General features: G+C 43.4%; 1 protein-coding gene across 1 annotated transcript in view; it reads left to right on the top strand.

Moving 5' to 3' along the window:
* The window catches only part of Majin (membrane anchored junction protein), a 34,288-nt gene extending 15,147 nt beyond the window's left edge, over positions 1–19,141 (top strand). The window contains exons 3-11 of the mRNA XM_040748947.1: positions 700–745; positions 6,640–6,715; positions 7,227–7,352; positions 8,379–8,410; positions 8,868–8,959; positions 10,929–10,992; positions 16,939–17,011; positions 17,907–18,015; positions 18,822–19,141. Of these exons, the coding sequence (XP_040604881.1) occupies positions 700–745; positions 6,640–6,715; positions 7,227–7,352; positions 8,379–8,410; positions 8,868–8,959; positions 10,929–10,992; positions 16,939–17,011; positions 17,907–18,015; positions 18,822–18,867 (664 nt within the window). The 3' untranslated portion in view covers positions 18,868–19,141. The remainder of the gene's footprint in view (positions 1–699; positions 746–6,639; positions 6,716–7,226; positions 7,353–8,378; positions 8,411–8,867; positions 8,960–10,928; positions 10,993–16,938; positions 17,012–17,906; positions 18,016–18,821) is intronic.
* The last annotated feature ends 1,058 nt before the right edge of the window (positions 19,142–20,199 follow it).

Here is a 20,199-nt window from a genome sequence, read left to right as displayed (position 1 = left end):
ATAACTCCAGTTTCAGGGGATCTGACACCTTCATACCAATGCACATAGAATAAAAATTTAAATGCATTTTTTTTTTAATCCCAGCACTTGGGAGACAGAAATCAAGCTAATCTCTGCGTTTGAGGCCAGCCTGGTACACAGAGTGAGTTTGTGGATAACCAGAGCTATGCATACATTGGGACCCTGTCTTAGGGAAAAAGAAAGAAATATCTCCTGAAGTCTCATGAAAATTTATGTTTCTATTTATCAGTTAAAATAATTTTTTGAGACAGGGTTTTTGCAGTCCAGGCCAGCTGTATTTACTGTGTAGCTGGGTCTAGTCTTGAATTCTGATCCATCTGCTTCCACCTCTCAGGTACTAGGATTACAGGCATGTGCCACCATGCTTGGCAGTTCCAATAAATTTAAATAGTGGGCTTAACGTGGCTCAGAGGTAGAGTATTTGCACTAGATATACAAAGCCTAATATAGTAGATTTTTAAAAATATATTCTAAAAATTATTAACCATTACATCAGGAATATAAAGTCTTGGAAGTTTAGCAGAGAAGCTCAGGGGGAGGCAATCAATGCTCAAAACCACACTGTGTAAGGTGAGCACTGGGTCAGCCAGGCTGTAATGTATCTGGTTTCTTTAGTGCCACAGGGCAGATACTGGACAGGGCTTGCTGTCTTATGGTACCTATCTGCTTACCTTCTAGAGGAGAAGAAATAGAGGACAAGGAAGTCATCATCCAGGAGCTGGAGGTAGGAAAAAATCAGAAGAAACTATTTACCCCCTAACCCAAGGATGAATCCACACCCAAACTTCTATTATTTCCCTCAAACTGAGTCACAAACTCTACCTGGTAAATTGGTATCTCCATGCAAAGAAACTACTTTTTCCAGGAAATGTTAAAGCCCATATCCTTTCTCAATCCTCACTAAAGTATAAGCGCCTTTGAGGTTGGCTGTTGTTTGTTTCCACAAGGGTTCCCAGACAGGGCAGCTCTGTTGTGGCAGTTGGCACAGAGGAGCTTCCGGAGAACTGATGCCTTCCAGGGCTCTGGGAGTGCCACAATCTCACAATCTCAACCACTGCCTGGTGTTTGACGTCCAGGAAACTGGGCAATAAATACACTGACAAGCGGCTGTGTCTTCATTTTAATTGGAAACATTTGCCATTGCTTTGTTCCAAGTTCATTCCACTTCTATACGGCTCTGGCTCTGCTTGTTAGAGATTTCCAGAAAGAAGACTGAGCAGGGTTACAGCTTTGTAAACTGTTGGAAGCCTTGGGCCAGCAGTTGTAGTTCTGGGCACCTGGTCCTATATCCCAGTCTGTCCCTTCACCTGTCAAATGAGATTAACTTGTTTCCAAGATTATGGTATAGATTTCAGTAGATGTGTCCAATGCCTGCCACACATCTAGGCTAGAAAACATTTACATACATTTATGTTCATATTAAAGTTCAAAAGCTGCTTTTTTGTTTGTTTTGGTTTGGATTTATTTTTGAACACAGGGTCTCACTATTTTATTACTCCCTGGCCTAGAACTTGTATAGATCAAGCTAGCTTTGAACTTTCAGAGATCCTTCTGCTTCTGCCTCCCAAGTACTGAGACTACAAGCATGAGCCTCTACTGTTTGTCCTTGCATGCATTTGTGGATGAGTGCATGTGTTTCTTTCCTTTTTTTTTTTTTTCTTTTTTGGCAACAAGGTCGCATATATCCCAGGCTAGCCTATATATCCAAGGATATCCTTGAACTCCTGATCCTCCTGCCTAGGATTATAGGTGTACATCACCATACCTGGTTTGTACAGTGCTAGGGATTGAACCTAGAACTTCATACATACTTAGTAATGACTCTACCACCTAAGTTGAATCCCCCAACTCTTTTTTTTCAATTTAGAAGAGATATTTTTTATTTAAATTAGAAACAAATTTGCTTCACATGTCAATCCCAGCTCCCTCTCCCTCCCTCTTCCCCCACTCCCCCCATCAGGCCCCCAGCCCCCTACCCAATCCCCACTCCGTTCCCCAAGGAGGGTGAGGTCCTCCAAGGGGAATCTCCAGAGTCTGCCTAGGCCCTCCTCTTTTTATTTTTATCTATCTATTTTATTTTATGTATGTGGGTACTTTGCTGGCATCATATGTGTGTCAGGTGTCTGAAGGGGCCAAAAGAGGGCATTAGATCTCTTGGGACTAGAGTTACAGATGGTTGTGAGCCACCATATGGGTGCTGGGAATTGAACCCTGTCCCTCTAGAGGAGCAGTCAGTGCTCTGAACTGCTGAACCATCTCTCCAGCCCCTTTTCTTGGTTTTTGAGACAAGATCTTATTTGGTAGTAGCCCTTGCTAGATTAATACTTGCCATGAAGTCCAGACATAACCTGGAACTAATGGCAGTTCTGCTTCAGCTTTCCAAGTGCTAAGGCCAAAGGCATGTACCACCATGCCCAGCAGCAAAGTTTTGTTGTTGTTGTTGTTGTTGTTTTCAAAACAGGGTTTTTCTGTGTAGCAGTCCTAGCTGTCCTGGAACTGGCTGTGTAGATCAGGCTGGTCTCATACTCACAGAGATCTGCCTGCTTCAGTCTACCAAGTGCTTGGATTAAAGGTGTACATCACTACAGCCTGGCAGATGCAAAATATTTTTTAATAGTTAAATAGGATTTATTTGTATTTGGGGGAATTGCATTTGAATTCTGTTATAGAATAATAGTTACATGCAACAGAACATTTCAATTATATTACCCAACAGTTTTATAGTGAACATAGCCTTTTGTCACACTCCATAGGAATTAGTGCAAATGAAGTTACTTGAGGCTCTAGGACATAGTTCCATTGATAGAGGATGCAAAGTATTTTTTTTATTTTAAAGACACAATCTCACTCATAATCCTTCTCTTGCCTTAGCTTCCCAAATACTGTGATCATGTGCCACCATATATAGCAGCAAAATATTTTTATATGTTTTCTTTCACTTTTACAAAGTTATTTATTTATTTATATGTGTGTATGTGTGTATGTTTTCCCTGCGTGCATGTATGTGTAACACCCATGAGCCCAGTGCTTGCAGAGTTACAGGTTGTAAGCAGCCATGTGAGTGCTGGAAACCAAAGCAGGGTCCTCCAGAAGAACATTCCACTGAGCCATCTCTCCAGCCCTACATGTTCTCTTTCACTCCTTATTAGTTTCAGAGACAAATATTATCATTCTCTCTTACTGCTTTAGAAAATATTAACTGAGAATTCGGGTAGCCTAATGATTCAAAATGTCAGCTCTAGAGAATGGAAAAGTGCCTACCACTAAAGTATGAGAACCTGAGTTCAGATCCTCAGTATTCAAAAAAGCTGAGGTCAGTGCTCTGTGGCCCGAGTGCCAGGGAGGCAGAGATGTTGGATCCCTAGAGCTTATAGGCTGGCTAAGCTCACCAAATCAGTGTGCTCCAGCTGCAGTGAATAACCTTGTGTCTAAAACTAAGGTGGAGGCCGGGTGGTGGTGGCGCACGCTTTTAATCCCAGCACTCAGGAGACAGAGGCAGGTGGATCTCTATGAGTTCAAGGCCGGGCTGGACCGACAGCCTCCAAAACAATACAGAGAAACCCTGTCTCAAAAACAACAACAACAACAACAACAAAAAAACTAAGGTGGAGATGGAAGATACTCGGTGTCATCGTGTACACAGGTGCATGTGGACACATGCACATACCCACGGAACACATGTGTATGCCAAAGAATTTTGCCATAATATATATTAGCTACTATTATAAGCCATACACCACACTAGCATAGCAGATTCAACAATAAATGACAGTTTGTTTCTTGAGGGCCAAATTTGAGGAAAATAATGCTTACAAAAGTAAAATTATGCCTGGTGGTGGTGGCACACATTTTAATCCTAATCCTAGCACTCGAGAGGCAGAGGCAAGCAGATCTCTGAGTTTGAGGCCAGCCTGGTCTCCAGAGCAAGTTACAGGACAGCCAGGGTTACACAAAGAAACCTTACCCCCACCCAAAGTAAAATTAGAAAAAGAATGGTTGCTGGGTGGTAGCATACACCTTTAATCCTAGCACTCTGGAAGTAGAAACAGGTGGATCTCTGTGAGTTTGAGGTCAACCTGTTGTGATATATTATTTGTGATTTATTAAAGCCACTGGAGATCAGAGAAGCAAAGCATCCAAGCCAGAAGATCTTACCTCTACCCAGCTGAAATGGCAATCCTGTCTCCACAAATCCTCAGAGACAAAAAGCTCTCATATCTTATCTCCTCCTCCTTATATTCCTTTCTCCACCCAGCTGTATCACTCTTGTCTCCACCTCTGTAGTGCTGGAATTAAAGGCATGTGATCCCAGGTACTGAGATCACCTTTGTGTGAGCTGTTTCTTTTAAGACTGGATCAATTTTGTGTAGTCAATGTGGCCTTGAACTAACAGAGATCCATCTACCTATTAATCCTGAGTCCTGGGATTAAAGGTGTGTACCACCACTGTCTAGCTTCTGTAGCTAACTAGTATGACTGCTTTTCTATTTTGATATCCAGTGACTTTAATCGTAAACAATATATTGCACATCAGCATGGTCTACAGAGTGAGTTCCAGAATAGCCAGGGGTACACAAAGAAACCTATGGGGGTGCAGTCTTAGGCTAGGGATATAGTTCAGTGGGAAGAATACATGACCCACAGGGATCTATGTTCAGTCACAATATCACTCTATCACTCTTCTGCCTAAAAAATGGTCATAGAAATTTTGTTGTTGTTGTTGTTCTTTTCAAGACAGAGTTTCTCTGTTAGCCCTGTCTATCCTGGAACTTGCTCTATAGACCAGGCTAGCCTCAAACTCAGAGATCTGCCTACCTCTGTACTAGGATTAAAGGTATGTGTCATCACCGCCTGGCCTTAGTAAGTGTTTTAAGAAACATCTATGTTGTATATGTGTGTGTAGGCACCATAATGCATATGTGGAGGTCAAAGGACAACTTGCAGGAGTTGGTTTTCTCCTACCACGTGGGTATCAGGGATTAAACTCAGGTCCTCAAACCTACTTTTCTCTACTGAGCCAGCCTGTGGTCTAAGAAATCATTTTATAATGCCAAAATATTTCAACTAAGGAGCATAGATTAATGAGGAATTAATCAATTAAGACTTTAAAGCAAAGTCTTGAGAGATGGCTTAGCAGTTAAGAGCACTGGCTGCTCTTCCAGGGGACCTAGGTTCAGTTCCAGGCAACCACATGGCAGCTCATACCTGGCTGTAACTCCAGTTCCAGGACTTCTGACACTCCCACATAGACATACATACAGTAAAACACAAATAAACATGAAATAAAAGTAAACTTTTTTAAAGTTTGAAGCAAGACTTTGACTTGAACAAAAACAAAACAACTATATCAATTACTAACTATAGTCATTGTTTACTCTTATCTGTTGTTAAGGACCTGTTATGTTCTGCTGCATCCACTGTGATCTAAAGAGATTCTCCAGTAAAGCAGGAGGATTGAGTACTTCCAGCATTTTCCTTACTTTCTCTTGTAAGGAAAATGGACCATATATGTGGGATACAGTGCAAGGCCTTGCACTAACTGTTGCAAAGTTTGAGATAACAAATCATTACCACTGCAGGGACAGCTCTCCACAGGGCTGTTTTCTGAACTGTACCTTCTGGGTAGAAGAGGTAGGATTTGGACAGGTGCTGATGAAAAAATGCATTTCAGCAAAATACTTGAAATGGTGAAGCAGAAACTATGACCAGGAAACAGCAAATAGTTTAGTTTCATTAGAACATAGTTATGCAGCCGGGCGTTGGTGGCCCACACCTTTAATCCCAGCACTCGGGAGGCAGAGGCAGGCGGATCTCTGTGAGTTCGAGACCAGCCTGGTCTACAGAGTGAGTTCCAGGACAGCCTCCAAAGCCACAGAGAAACCCTGTCTCGAAAAACCAAAAAAAAAAAAAAAAAAAAAAGAACATAGGTATGCGAGGGCCACTGCGATGATTCAGCAGGTAAAGGTGCTTGCTGCCAAGCCTGACAACTTGAATTTTAGTTCTGGGACTGACATGGTGGAGTGAGAGAACAGCTCCCAAAGGCTGTCCTCTGTAGCATGTGTGCACTCCACCTCCACAAGTAGGGGCGTGCACACATGTACGAACACACATTTTGTTATTTTATTTTATATCTGTGGGGGTTTTGCCTGCATGCATGTCTGTGCACTGTAAGTACTTAGTGCCCATGAAGGTCAGAAGAGGTAGTGGAGCCCCTGGAACTGGAGTTACAGATGGTTGTGAGCTACCACATAGGGTCTGGGAACTGAACCTGGGTCCTGTGGAAGAAAAGCCAGTGCTCTTAACCACTAAGTTATTTCTCTAGACCCAACAATTTTTGTTTGTTTCTTTGTTTTGAGACCACTATCAACATCTTAACATTTTTTAATTAAAAAACTAATATAAATCTGGGTATAGTGGCTAATGTCTATGAGTTCGAGGCCAGCCTTGTCTACATAGTGAGTTGCAGGCCAGCCAGGGCTACACAATGAGACCCTGCTTCAAAAAAACAAGCAACAACAAGCAAAACATAGGTGCTTGTTTGGAAAAAGGTGAACTATGTAAATGGCAAGATTAGCTGAGCTTCAACAGCATTAAAATAACTTTAAATGTCTTTTTCAGGATTCTATCCGTGCAGTTTTGGCAAACATGGACAACCTGCAGCCCTTTGTTACAGAACACTTCATTGTATTTCCCTGTATCCTTTTTTTCCTGGTCTTATTTTTCCCCAGAAAAGTGGGGTTTGGTGTTTAAGATAGGTCCTCTCTCATGGGTCCAGACTGACTTTGAAACCACTATGTATCTGAGAATGACTTTAAGCACCTGGTCCTACTTCCACCTCCCAAGTGCTAGGTTATAAGTGTAACTCTGCGTAAAACATTTGGGCTTTTGAGTTGGTCAGCCGTGGCTGTGCTCACTAGGTAGCCATGACTGGCCTGGTATTCAGTATGTTGTCAGAGGTAGCATGGAATTCACACTAATCCTGCCTTGGGCTCCTGAGTGTTATGATTGTAGGCATGCAACATCACATCTGGCTTTTCCTAGCTGCTAATGAGCTACAAGTCACACCATAGATTCCAATGGAAGCAGTGAGACCAAAGACAGTTTGAAGGGTAGGTCAGAGAAAGGAAAGCTGGAATCTCAGCCTTCAAATAGTTACCAGGAATACATGCTGGTCTCCTTCCTCATTTCCTTAGCACCATCCTCAGATAAAAGCAAGTGGGAAAGAGTTTCCCACCTGAAGTTTAAACATGGAGAAATCATCTTGACCCCATACCCATTTGTTTTTACTCTGTATGTAGAAATGAAATGGTTTACTGGTAATCTGCCTTCAGGTAAGTAGAATGATGAGAATGGGGTGGTAAAAGAGGAAATAGACAGGAGCATGAACTGAGTACCATGTAGCTGTCTGTCCAACTGGGTTCTGACTATGAAGGACAGAGCATTTTCTCCGACCTTGGCTCAATACCCTGTGGCTTGGGCATTATGATAAATTATTTAATCTCCCTGTGTCTCCTTTGTGGAATAGTGAAGAGACACAGATTTCAGGGGTTGTATGTGTAAGTATTGGTGGGTGAGAATACATAGTCTGGCTAGAGAGTAATTGTTCAGTGAAAAATACCTATGCAAACACTTTGTTTTTGTTTGTGAGACAGGGTTTCACTGTGTAGCCCTGACTGTCCAGGAGATCACTATATAGACTAGGCTGGCCTCAAACTCACAGTGGTCTACTTGCTTCTGTCTCCCAAGTACAGGGATTAAAAGTCATGCTGAGCCTTCTCTGATATCTTAACACTATCTCCTAGTTTATTAATCTCCAAGGGATATGGTTATTTTTAATAAAAGACAAATAAATACCTGCTAGCTTGATTTGAAAAGTATGAAAGAAGGCTGGAGAGATGGTTCAGTGAGTAATAATGTTTGTTATGCAAGCACAAGGGCCTGAGTTTGAATCCCTATTGTCCATGGCCATGTGTACCTGTCAACCCTTCCATGACAGGGTTGGCAGAGACTGGCTGGCCAACCTAGCTGAAATGTTGAGTTTCTGATTCAGTAAAAGATACTGCCTCAAGGGAATTAGATGGAGAACAGCAGAAGATGTCCAGTTTGTCATACAGTAAAATACATCTTTTGAAGAGCACGCTGTTAAGTATGGATGAATCAACTCCACTTCAGTTTAGAGGCAACAGTTATTCTGGAGCAGGGTAGGACAGAAGCTCAGACACTATGTAGGGAAAGTGGTACCAGGCAGAAGAGGATTGGGCTCAGGCAGAAGTTTTGTCTCAGTTCCCAGAAATAAATTTCAGAAACCTAGGTAAAACAGTCTTGATCCATTATGATGTTCAAATTTCCCATTGTAGGAAAACCAACATATGCTATTCCTCTTGAGCTGGTAAGTTTGTTCTTTCTCTTTCTTTCTTTTATGATTTTTTTATGGTGTTTCGAGACAGAATTTCTCTGTGTAACAGTTCTGGCTGTCCTGAAACTCACTCTGTAGACTCAGAGATCCACCTGCCTCTGCCTCCTGAGTGCTGGGATTTAAGTTTTGCACCACCATGACCAACAAGTTTGATTTTTCTATATAAAATGAAAATTGCTGTTCTTGCCTCAAAGTGCTACTCTTGTCTCTTCTGCCTTGCCCCTCAGTTTCTGATCAGGACTCATCACATTTGTAAATATGAGACTATATGTCTTCCTTTGTCTAGATTCCAGAGGTGATATCTCTGGCAGAATGTCCTTCTTAAGTATTACAAGTTGCCTTTGGTAGACAGTCCTCTGTGCTAGGCCCCCCTAAACTGTGAGCCACTCTAGAAAAGATGGATTCCTAGGAGTCATTCTCCTCCCTACAGGTCCTAGCTGAGAAGAAAGCAGAAGAAGCCACAATGAGGAAACGAAAACTTGTGGAGGAGCCCAGCTCCCCTAGCAGGCCAGGGCCACACAGGTCAGTGGTGTACAGAGGCTTTGCCACCTGTTGCTATTTGTTGATTTTGCCCTTGTGCAATTGCTTGATTTGGAGGGTTCTTCAGTACCTCGTCCACCCCAGGAATAAACTGAGTAAAGGAAATAAGTTGAGCTGGTGTTGGTGACGCACGCCTTTAATCCCAGCACTCTGGAGGCAGAGGCAGGCAAATCTCTGTGAGTTCTAGGCCAGCCTGGTCAACAAGAGCTAGTTCCAGGACAGCCTCCAAAGCCACAAGAGAAACCCTGTCTCAGAGGAAAAAAAAAAGAAATAAGTTGATATATTTTATTTAACTTGAACAGTCTTTCAACAAAGTAAGACTGTTCTATTCATCAAGATGGAGACTGAACTGGAGGGTAGCTTGGTAGAGTGCTCACCTAATAAGTGTGAGGCCCTGGCATCAAAAAAGAAGGCTGGGTGGTGGTGGCGCACCCCTTTAATCCCAGCATTCAAGAGGCAGAGGCAGGTGGATCTCTGTGAGTTCAAGGTCAGCCTGGTCTACATAGTTAGTTCCAGAACAGCCAGACTGTTACACAGAGAAACACTGTCTCAAAAAACAAACAAACAAAAAATATAAGAAGATATAGACGAAATCTAAGAGTAAGCACAGATGTAGAGATCTGAACTCAATATAGTCAATTAATGCATATGTTATTATGTTGTAGATATGCAAAATACTTAGGAAGTCTCAGAATATTATCCAAAATCAGAAGGAGGCTAAAGAGATATTGTGGTGGGTGAAGTGTTTGCCCTGCAAGCATGATGACCTGAATGTAATCCACAGAATCCTTGGGGGCTGCTAGGCATGGTGGCACAGATGTATAACTGCAGTGCTGGAGAGATGAGGCAGGTGGACCTATGGGGCTCACTGGCTGGTCAGCCTAGCCTACTTGGTAAGCTCCAGGCCAGTAAGACACCCTGTCTCAAACAGAAAAAGTGAATAGTACTTGGGAAACAGCACTGGAGAGTATTTTTTGCCCTTCACACAGGTGTACGTGTGTGTGCGCATCCAAACCCTCCATACATACATAAACATGCACATACAAAAAACTTTGAAACAAACATGCACATACAAAAAAACTTTGAAAGAATGAGAACAAATGGTGTAGAATTCTGTTTTATGCCATGAGCAATTGGGCAAATGTAAATGTGTGTAAGAAATTGTTTATGTGGTGGTACACACTTGTAAAACTCAGCCTTCAGGAGGCAAAGACAGTAGAATCACTCATTGCAAGAGGTCAGCCACAGATACTAGTGAAATCTTGCCTTAAAAGAAAATGTAGTGTGCATGAATTGTTAGAGGGAATGCTGAGCATATCCCAACATGTTGAATGAAGTTGCTATTGTAAAGGCAACTTACATCCTTCTGATTGTCTGTCAAAGGAAGAATTAGTCAATAAGACAATTTAGTCATTCTTGGCATCCCAGAGAGGCCACCTGGAATAATCCAAGATGTGGTTTGCTCCCCAGCCTGAGGTGCTTTTATGCCAGGGTCTCCTAGGACATGAGGACTCCTAGAGATATAAGCAGTGAAGATAGACTGCAAAAGGGCTGACCCTGTAATTCATGGGTGGGTGTGTCACTGACAAGCCATGTGGAATGGGAGCATATTTGAGGTGTAAGAGTCGGTTTTACTTTATTTACCTGATTTTCCCACAGAGATGAAGCCCCCAATCTCCCTGGGTTTTGATACACAACTGAACATTTCAAGTCTGGTACCTCTGTCAATCACATTTTATGTTTCTCAAACATGCCCTTAAATGTCTCCAATTGGAATTCTATTGTGAATTAAAGCAACCAAAGAAATTTTTGCCACACAATTTTTCCTGCCAGCCAGGAGTAGTATAAAAATAGCCAACTTGCTGAAATATTCATTTGGGCTACATATGTTTGAATGTGATAATGTTGCCATAGCCAATGACATTTCCTGGGCTTTCCTTCCCGACTTCAGGGCCAAGAGAGAGACTTCTAGTGAACTGATCAGGAATATGAAGCCCCTGGAGGAAACCAAGAGGGTAAGCATCAAGATGGAGGCTTTGAGGCTCTTGATGGCTCCTTCTTAGTTAGAGGCTGGGGTTCCTGTTACACACTCAGCTTGGTTCTTGCTACAGATTGAATTGACTGAACTTATTCTTGAGTTTCGCTCTCTGTAAAGTGACATCCAACTGTTCTGTGCTTGTCACAGTCTATCCCTAATGTTGTTATATAATGCACATACCCATGGATCTTTTTACGTTGAGTCTTCTCAACAAACTGCTGTGTTCAAGCCGAGCGTTGGTGGCACACACCTTTAATCCCAGCACTCGGGAGGCAGAGGCAGGCGGATCTCTGTGAGTTCGAGACCAGCCTGGTCTACAGAGCAAGTTCCAGGACAGCCTCCAAAGCCACAGAGATACCCTGTCTCGAAAAACCAAAAAAAAAAAAAAAAAACTGCTGTGTTCTATAATTTAAAGTAGGTCTGTATTAAATGGGTGTGAAATCTAATATAGAATCTTCACTGCAGAAAACTTTTGCCTTAGTCCACACTGGAGTCTGAGTCTGGGTGTGTCTAGTTTTAACAGATAAAGTGGGAATGTATCAGCAGTAGAAGTTGTTGTTGTTTTTTTTTTTTGTTTTTTTGTTTTTTTTGGTTTTTCGAGACAGGGTTTCTCTGTGTCTTTGGAGGCTGTCCTGGAACTCACTTGGTAGTCCAGGCTGGTCTCGAACTCACAGAGATCCACCTGCCTCTGCCTCCCGAGTGCTGGGATTAAAGGCGTGCGCCACCAACGCCCGGCCGCAGTAGAAGTTGTTAAGGAGTAGTAGTAGCACATGCCTGTAACTCCAGTGCTTGGGCCAAGGCAGTGAGGTGGCCAGCCTGACTAACTATAAGTTTCAGGTCAGACAGGTCTGTGGAGTGAGGCATTGTGTTGGAAAAACAAGACAGGGAAGACATAACGTAGGAGCTGGAAGGTGTGAGGGTGCTGTGCAGTGATGTCTTCTGGCAGGACTGGGCAGTACAACCATAAACTCACAGCAGCAGTGGCTATATGAGTAAAGCCTGTACCTGGACTGGGGAAGGGAATATGACGTTAAACCCTAGTGGAGGTGCTGGCAGTTCTTCTGGGGGAAAGGAGAATCGTTTTATACAGGAGTATAACCACTGATAAGCTGCTTGTGATCCAGCAAATAACCCTACCCCTTACACATGCAAGCAACCCTAATCAGGCTGTGGGTTCAAAGGAAAGAAAGACATGGCGGCAAGAGGGTGATGTGCTGGGAAGAAGAGCTGCAGTGAGGGGACGAGAGTAAGAGTGGAGTGGGGAGAAAGATGCTCTAAATACACCATTTTACATGTATGGAGTTGTGAAAGGATACATTTTAAGTTGTTTTGTAAAATGGAGGAAGTTTGACATGGTGGCACATGCCTTTATTCTCAGCACTTAGGAGTTCTGAATTCTCTTGAGTTCACAGTCCTTCTGGTCTACATAAAGAACCCCAGGCCAGACCTGGTATTTAAAGAAATAATAAACAAAGAGGTTGAGAGATAGCTCAGCCTTAGGACTATTTGCTACTTTTGCAGAAGAGCTGAGTTCAGTTCCCAGTGTCCATGTTACAACTCACAACAGCCTGTGTCTCCAGCTCCAGGAGATCCAACACCCTCTTCTGGTCTCTATGGGCAAATTTGCACATGTACACACACATGCACATAATTTAAAAAACAGTCAGTGAGATGGCTCATTTTGCAAAGGCACCTGCTGCCAAGTCTGATGACTAGACTTCTATCCCAAGGATCCACATGGTAGAAGGAAGAACTGACTCACACAAGGTGCTCTGACTTTTGTGCATTCCATGACACAAGCACCCCCTCATGCATCTCACACTCATGCATCTACATAAAAAAATCATAAATGTAGTTAAGCCAGGCCAAGATTGCTAATGCCTTTAATTCTAGCACTGGTGAGGCAGAGGTGGGCAACTCACTATGAGTTCAAGGCCAGCCAGAGCTATGTAGACTCTGTTCCTACCCCACCACAAATAAAGTAATTAAAAGGGCTAGAGAGATGGGCCAGTGGTTAAGATCATTTACTGCTCATTAGAGGTTCCGAGTTCGATTCCCAGCATTTAGGTCAGGCATCTCACAGCTGCTGTAACTCTAGCTCCAGTGGGATCTTTCCTATTCACAGAGGCCTCTGTCTTCTGTGGGTATTGCACTCACATGTACGTATCCATACACATAAATGTAACTTAAAATAAAATAAATCCATTCAAATATAAAAACAATTAAAAAAAACAAGCAAAGAGGTGCAGCACTCAGGAAGCAGAGGTAGGCCGATCTGTGAGTTCCAGGACAGCCTGGTCTACACAGAGAAACCCTGTCTCTAAAAACAGAAAAAAAAGGGGGGGGAGAAAAGCCTCTAGAACAGTGACAGACTGTCCCAGTGATTTTTTTCTCATGGAACTCACTCTGTAGACCAGGCTGGCTAGAACTCACAGAGACCAACCAACTAAAATAATTTTTAGGGCTGGAGAGATGGCTCAGAGGTTAACAGCACTGGCTGCTCTTCCAGAGGTCCTGAGTTCAGTTCCCAACAACCACACAATGTCTCATAACCATCTATAGTGAGATCTGGTGTCCTTTTCTGGCCTACAGGGATACATGCAAACCCAACACTGTATAATAAATAAATAGGTGGCTCATGCCTTTAATCCCAGCACTCGGGAGGCAGAGGCTGGCAGATCTCTGTGAATTCGAGGCCAGCCTGGTCTACAAAGCAAGTTCCAGGACAACCTCCAAAGCAACACAGAGAAACCCTGTCTTCGAATTCACAGAGATCCACTTTCCTCTGCCTCCCTGGTGCTGGGATTAAAGGCATGTGCCACCACTATTTTATTGATTTACAGGTCTGTTTCTTCATTTAGATGTTCATATAGTGACTACTTCTCCATTTTAAGGTTCCTTTTCAATAGTTGTCTTTAAAGTTGCACATTTTTGGCCGGGCGGTGGTGGCGCACACCTTTAATCCCAGCACTCGGGAGGCAGAGGCAGGCAGATCTCTGTGAGTTCCAGGCCGGGCTGGACCGACAGCCTCCAAAACAATACAGAGAAACCCTGTCTCGTAAAACCAAAAAGCAAAACAAAACAAAACAAAAAAAAACAAATAAAGTTGCACATTTTTTCCCTCTAATAGTCACATCCTTCACCTTCCCAGGCCCACAGCATGATCAATTAAGAAGCAAAGAACTATCATATGCTGTCCTGTGTCTATGATATGCCAAGTACTTGGTCTAGCATGCTCCTAAAGCCTCTGGGAATGTCAAACCAGACAGTCTCAGATAGCTGCACTGTGTGCAGGGATTACTGGGTACCTAATGAATACAAAGAGGTCGTGAGGAGAAAGTTCCCTGGGGAAGCTGAGGCCCTTGAAAAGCCAAGGTCAAGAGGAAAGAGTGTGATGTCTTGGTGCCTCAGGACAGTGCACCCAGAACTTAGGGTACAGTGCTGAGAAATGTTATTGGACAGATCAGCCTGGGCTAGACAGTGATAGGCCTTGAGTCCACCAAGATCACAGGAATTACCTAAAATATATGTTTGAGTAAAGTAACAAAGCAATTTCATTTTTCCAGTCTACCATTTTGTCACCTATTGGCATGTTGTGTGCCAAGACACCCAATACACATGTAAAACCTGGCTGCTTGTTCTAGGAGTTTATCAGTTACTTGAGAGTGCCCTTGGGACCTGAACTTCTGCCTATGAGAACAGGGTTAGAAGATGGGACCCCAGTCTTGTCTCATAGTCCCACAGCACACTGAGGTTTGGGTTAGGAAGCTGTCTCCTGTGCTCCCAGCCTTTGAAGAGGAGAGAAGAGAAATGAGAACGTACAAGAGGGTACATGAAGCTCTGGAGAACAGAGTGCTCTACACAAGCAAGATAATTGCTATAAAGGAGCATTTTCCTCGCACTCCGTACCTTCCTATTCTTAGTTTGACACATCATCTCCCGCAAGAACAGTACCCACAGCTTCTTACTCAACATAATTACCTTTTCAACCTGATTCTGGGCTTAGAGAAAAGCTGAGCAAAAGGAGCATGTTTATTGATTTTGACTCAATGCCCAAAGACAGCCTCCATCACAGACTCTGTTCCCAGGGAGAGGATTTCTCTTAAATTAAGGTAATCACAGTGACTCTCAGTGCAAGCCTCTTGAGCTGGAAAAATTTAATTTGCTCCTATGGTTCAGTGCTTGGCATTCCCCCCACCTCTTTGTGGGAAGTTTGAGTATAGAATCACATACAGCACGGGGAGGATTGTGCATGTCTGAACACATTGAAAAGCTTTTTGCACGGAACACTTAGAAGAATACAATAGTTGTCTCATGAGAAATGTTTCGGGAAGAATAAGGAAGGCAAGACCCTTTCTTTTTGTTCTTTCAGATCCCAGACCTAGAGACCCAGACACTGAAAAGATTAAGGACAGGAGAGAACATAAATGGCCCTGATGTGGACCAGACTGCTCACAGTGTGTTCCCCGCTTCTGCTCATTTCTAAGCAGAACAGGCCCTTACCAGTCAGTGACATTCAAGGTGTGACACCACTGGATGTCCCCAGTGGCACTACAGGCACAGCTGTGTCTTTCCTCCCTTCCAGCTCTTGCCTGTACATTCCCTTCAAGGGAAGTTACCTTTTTGTAAAAGGAGTCTCCTTGCTTCTGGGATGGCTGTTGCCCTCTGATCCTTTATGCCCAGCCCTCATGGGTACTGTTCTCTTTGGTCATTTCTGAAATAGATTTAAGTCCAAAATCATAGTTTCCTTAAATTTATAGGAATCACCCTTTCATGAAACTAGAACTAGCCTTCTAAATCCTTCCTCTCTGTGTAGGGGGTAAGAATGGTTTTCTTCCTCCCTGTAGCTCACTCTCACCTGTATAGGAATATGAGCCTGGACCTGCCCACTGCAGACCTGGACTTGAAGGGCTCATGTGTAAACTCATCTCAGAAAGATCTACCATTCTCACTTGAAAGTTATGCTTAGAATAGGGGCCAGTGCTGACTTCCTCAGGACTTATTACAACTCTGCCTCCCCAGCCACCCTGTAAAAATTCTTTCCTAGAAGCACAGCCTGAATAGCATACGTGCTGCTATTCAGTCAGGTACTCAGGCTATGCTAGGTGAGGACAGACCAGCTGGCAGATATTCCAAAGAAAATGCATGCCTGTGTTTCTGACCATTAGAGTGTTTACGAAAATATGGACCTGGAACCAGGTTGTAGGATGTCCTCTTTGACATACAAGGGAATTTCTACCAAGCAGTGACACACGGAGAGATAATAAGATTGCATTGTATTATACTGACTGTTCAGCTGTCATGTTTCCACCATGCCTGTCTCTAACTATGCTGATTGTATTTACTCAGTAATGGTACTGTGCCCTTTTCATTATGTCTCTGCCCAGAAAGCCCTACTCTCCCCGACCAGCTCCTCACCCAAATTATGACAAAATTCATCAAAACTCCATCCAAATGCCACTTCCCCTGTGAAGTCTTCCTTGACAACTGCCACTTTTTGCAACTATAGCACTACTCATGGGGCAGCCTCGCCATACTGGTTTATGGTATAGTCTTGGCCAATGGACTGTACATGTCTCCAAAGTGATATTTGGTTCTTTTTTCTTTTGAAGACAGGTTTTCTCTGTGTAACCTCCATAGCTGTTCTGGAACTAGCTGTGGATCAGGCTGGCCTCAAACTCACAAAACTCCACCTGCCTCTGCCTCCCAAGTGCTAGAATTAAAGGCTGCCCAGGATATTTGTTCTGCGCTTCTGCAGCATATGGCTTTAGAGGTAATGTGTTAGTAAGCTGGAATGAACAAGAACAGCCTACAGAAGGACCTATAGGGCTTGCCTGAACCATCAGAAGTCAGCAGTACCCAGATTACAGGCCCTGTAGGATAAAGTTAAGATTTTATCCTTGCCCCCCCTTTTTTTTAACAGAACAGGGAAGGAGAAGCCCAGCAAGAATACCAGGATACCCCAGTTTCTGATGCCACTGATGGCCAGGAACAGGGTAAGTTTTGGGAGATTCTTGTTTGGTGGGAGATTTTATTCTTTGAGACCCGCTGGCCTCTAACTCTTGAGCCTACCGTATGCTGAGATTATAGGCATAAGCCACCATGCCCAGCCTCTCCTTGCTTCAGACAGTGAACTCAATAGTGCAGCAGTTCCAAAACATTTCCTAACAGTGGGAGGGCCCGAAGGGAGTAAAGGATGTTGGAAGGAATGTGGTTCCCTCTTCTGTGGGGTTGAAGAACTATTTCTGGGAAGTACTTCCTCCTCTTCCCCTGGAGCATCAGCATGAAGATGGAAGGTGCAGAGACTGGAGTTGGAGCTCAGCTGGTAAAGCACTAACCTCACTTGCACAAAACCCTGAGGACAATCCCTAGGACCTCAAACCCAGGCAAGGTGCACACCTGCAATCCTAGAACCTGAGTGACTCACTATAACAAAGTAGGGGCTGACCTGGGCTGCATAAAACCTTGTCTCAGAAAACAAACTGAAGGTATAAACAGGTGCTCTGCCAGGCCTATGAATGCCCAGTGAGACATGCCCTTTCTGCTTTCTGATCTTTACCCAGCACAAGGACTTGGAGTGAGGTGCAGTTATGCAGATGCAGAGTGTGACCATGTGAATTAATGAACAAGATGTGGTTCCTTGTAGAAACATGTCAGCTCTGGTGGATGGCTTGAGACTTGAGCTGTGTAAATATCTCAAGCCTGACTTTGAAAATATACCAAGGACAGAATAGGATTTTACTGAGCTGATTTGAAATTGGAAAGGTCAGAGCAAATATTTCACCTGGCTCTAAATAATTCTTGGTGTGTGAGGCTGTCCTATGATCTCCTTTCAGATTCAAGGAGCCTGTGGGCCAATCTCTTTCCCCTGCCTGAATGTTTTCCTTACAGATTTTAAGTTGGGGCATAGTCTGCCAGGGCTGGTTGTCCTTCCACTGCAACATAGCAACTCACCACCACCCAAAGAACCAGGAGCCAGTGGCTTCTTTGGGTTTCTAAGGTAAGGCAGAGTGTTTTTGCCTTCAAGCTGAAAAGCAATCTCTAGGTCCAGTTGCTTCATTGAGTCTTGGGGAGGGAGAGACTATAGAAGTCGATTCATTACTGAGATTTCTCAGTGCATCAAAGGGAGATGGTGGGAATGAAATTGAGAACAAGGCCCCTAATTCAAAAGACCTGTGTACTATTTTTTTTTGACACAAGGTCTTACTATGTAACCCTGACTAGCCCCCAACTCACTGTGTAGACCAGGCTGTCCTCGAACTCACAGAGATCCTTCTGCCTCTGCCTCCAGAGTGCTGAGATTAAAGATGTGCACCATCACACCAGGTTCCTTCCTTTTGAAACAGGATCTCACTTTGTAACCCAGGCTTATTTTGAGTTTGGGCTGCTCTGCTCTCTGCTCATTTATGTATAGTTCTTTCCACCTGAGATCCCCACACAAGCCTGTTTCACAAATGTTGCTTGAATAGAAACATCTGTCTTTCTTGGGTCGTCTAGAAGATTTGAGTCCAGAATGCTTCCACTCTCACTTCTGAATCTAGGTGTGTGTTCAGAACCCTTTTTGCAGAGAACACTGAGCAAATCTTTGTCTATCTAGAGCTTAGCCATCCTACTGCAATTCTTTTTCCTTTATTTCCCCCTTCCAGGTATAATCTAATTTGGGTACCTTCTCAGATGCTGTTTTGGTCTTGCATTTCCACTCAGTGGTTCTGCAGAACAAAATGCCCCAGATAATGCAGCACTAATGGGAACCAGGGAGAATGGAAGCAACCATCAGTCTCACACTCTCTGCTCTCATTCCTGCAGCACTCTCTTCCCGTTTCGGTATTTCTTCAGGAAGAGCAGTCAGTGAGCCTGCCAGGCACTGCAGCACGGTGGCTTCATCGGTCGGTGGGTCAGAAGAGGACTTTCTCTTGCAGTGACTCCTCCTGAGCTATACCAAACATCCTTTGCTTGTTTTCTTCCTTTTTTGTTTTGTTTTTGAGACAAGCATTATTGCTAAATAGCCTAAGCTAGCTTCAAATGCTCCATCATTCTGTCTTGGGCTCCCAGTCTGCACCACCACACACCATTATTTTTTTGTAATTCCTGGGTTATGGGGATGAGGACACCAGACTGAATCCTCATATGAGTTTATCCTGTTTGCCTTTGTTTTTTTTTCCTATTTAAAGCATTAAGGATAGGACTGGAGAGATGGCTTAGATACAAAAGCATTGACTGCTTTTCCATAGGACCTGAATTTAATTCCCAGCAACCACATGGTGGCTCACAACCATCTATAAAGAGATCTGATTCCCTATTCTGAAGTGCAGACAAACATGTTGTATACATAACAAATAAATAAATCTTTAAACACACACACATTAAGGATGGGGATGGAGATATGGTGGTTAAGAGTGCATACTGGTGGTTGGTGGCGCATGCCTTTAATCCTAGCACTCAGGAGGCAAAGGCAGGCAGATCTCAGTGAGTTTGAGGCCAGCCTGATCTACAGAGTGAGTTCCAGACAGACAGGGCTACACAGAGAAACCCTCTCTTGAAAAAACAAAAACAAAAGTACATACTGCTATTGTAGAGGACCTGAGTTTGGTTCTCAGTACTCACATCAAGAAATTCACAATGACCTAACTCCAGTTCCATCAGGGTCTGACGCCCTTTTCTGGCCTCTACAGGCACTTGCACTCCCCCATCCATACACACATAATTAGAAAAACAAGACAACATTAAGGACCAGCAAGGTGGGTAAAGCACCTGCAGCCAAACCTAATAACCTAAGCTCATCCTCCTTATATGTACCATGGCTTGCATATTCACACAAAATAAAATGTAATTTTAATAAAAATTAAAAAATAAAACACAAAGGTACAAATTTCAATGACCGAAGGTTTTTTTTGTTTGTTTGTTTTGTTTTGTTTTGTTTTTATTTTCGAGGCAGGGTTTCTCCAAGGCTTTTGGAGGCTGTTCTGGAACTAACTCTTGTAGACCAGACTGGCCTCGAACTCACAGAGATCCTCCTGCCTCTGCCTCCCGAGTGCTGGGATTAAAGGCGTGCGCCACCAATGCCCAGCCAATGCCCGAAGGTTTAAGTCTTTTGTCACTAGTATTTAGGATTCTAATGCCAATAATTGTTCATGATGGCTTATTGATTGAACTTGGTGAAACAGAGCATGAGAGAGAACAGAGA

Source organism: Mesocricetus auratus, unplaced genomic scaffold (genome assembly GCF_017639785.1).
Source record: "Mesocricetus auratus isolate SY011 unplaced genomic scaffold, BCM_Maur_2.0 Super-Scaffold_4256, whole genome shotgun sequence".
Lineage (NCBI taxonomy): Eukaryota > Metazoa > Chordata > Mammalia > Rodentia > Cricetidae > Mesocricetus > Mesocricetus auratus.
Note: the sequence above shows the minus strand (reverse complement) of the source record. Positions and strands in the feature narration are given on the sequence as shown.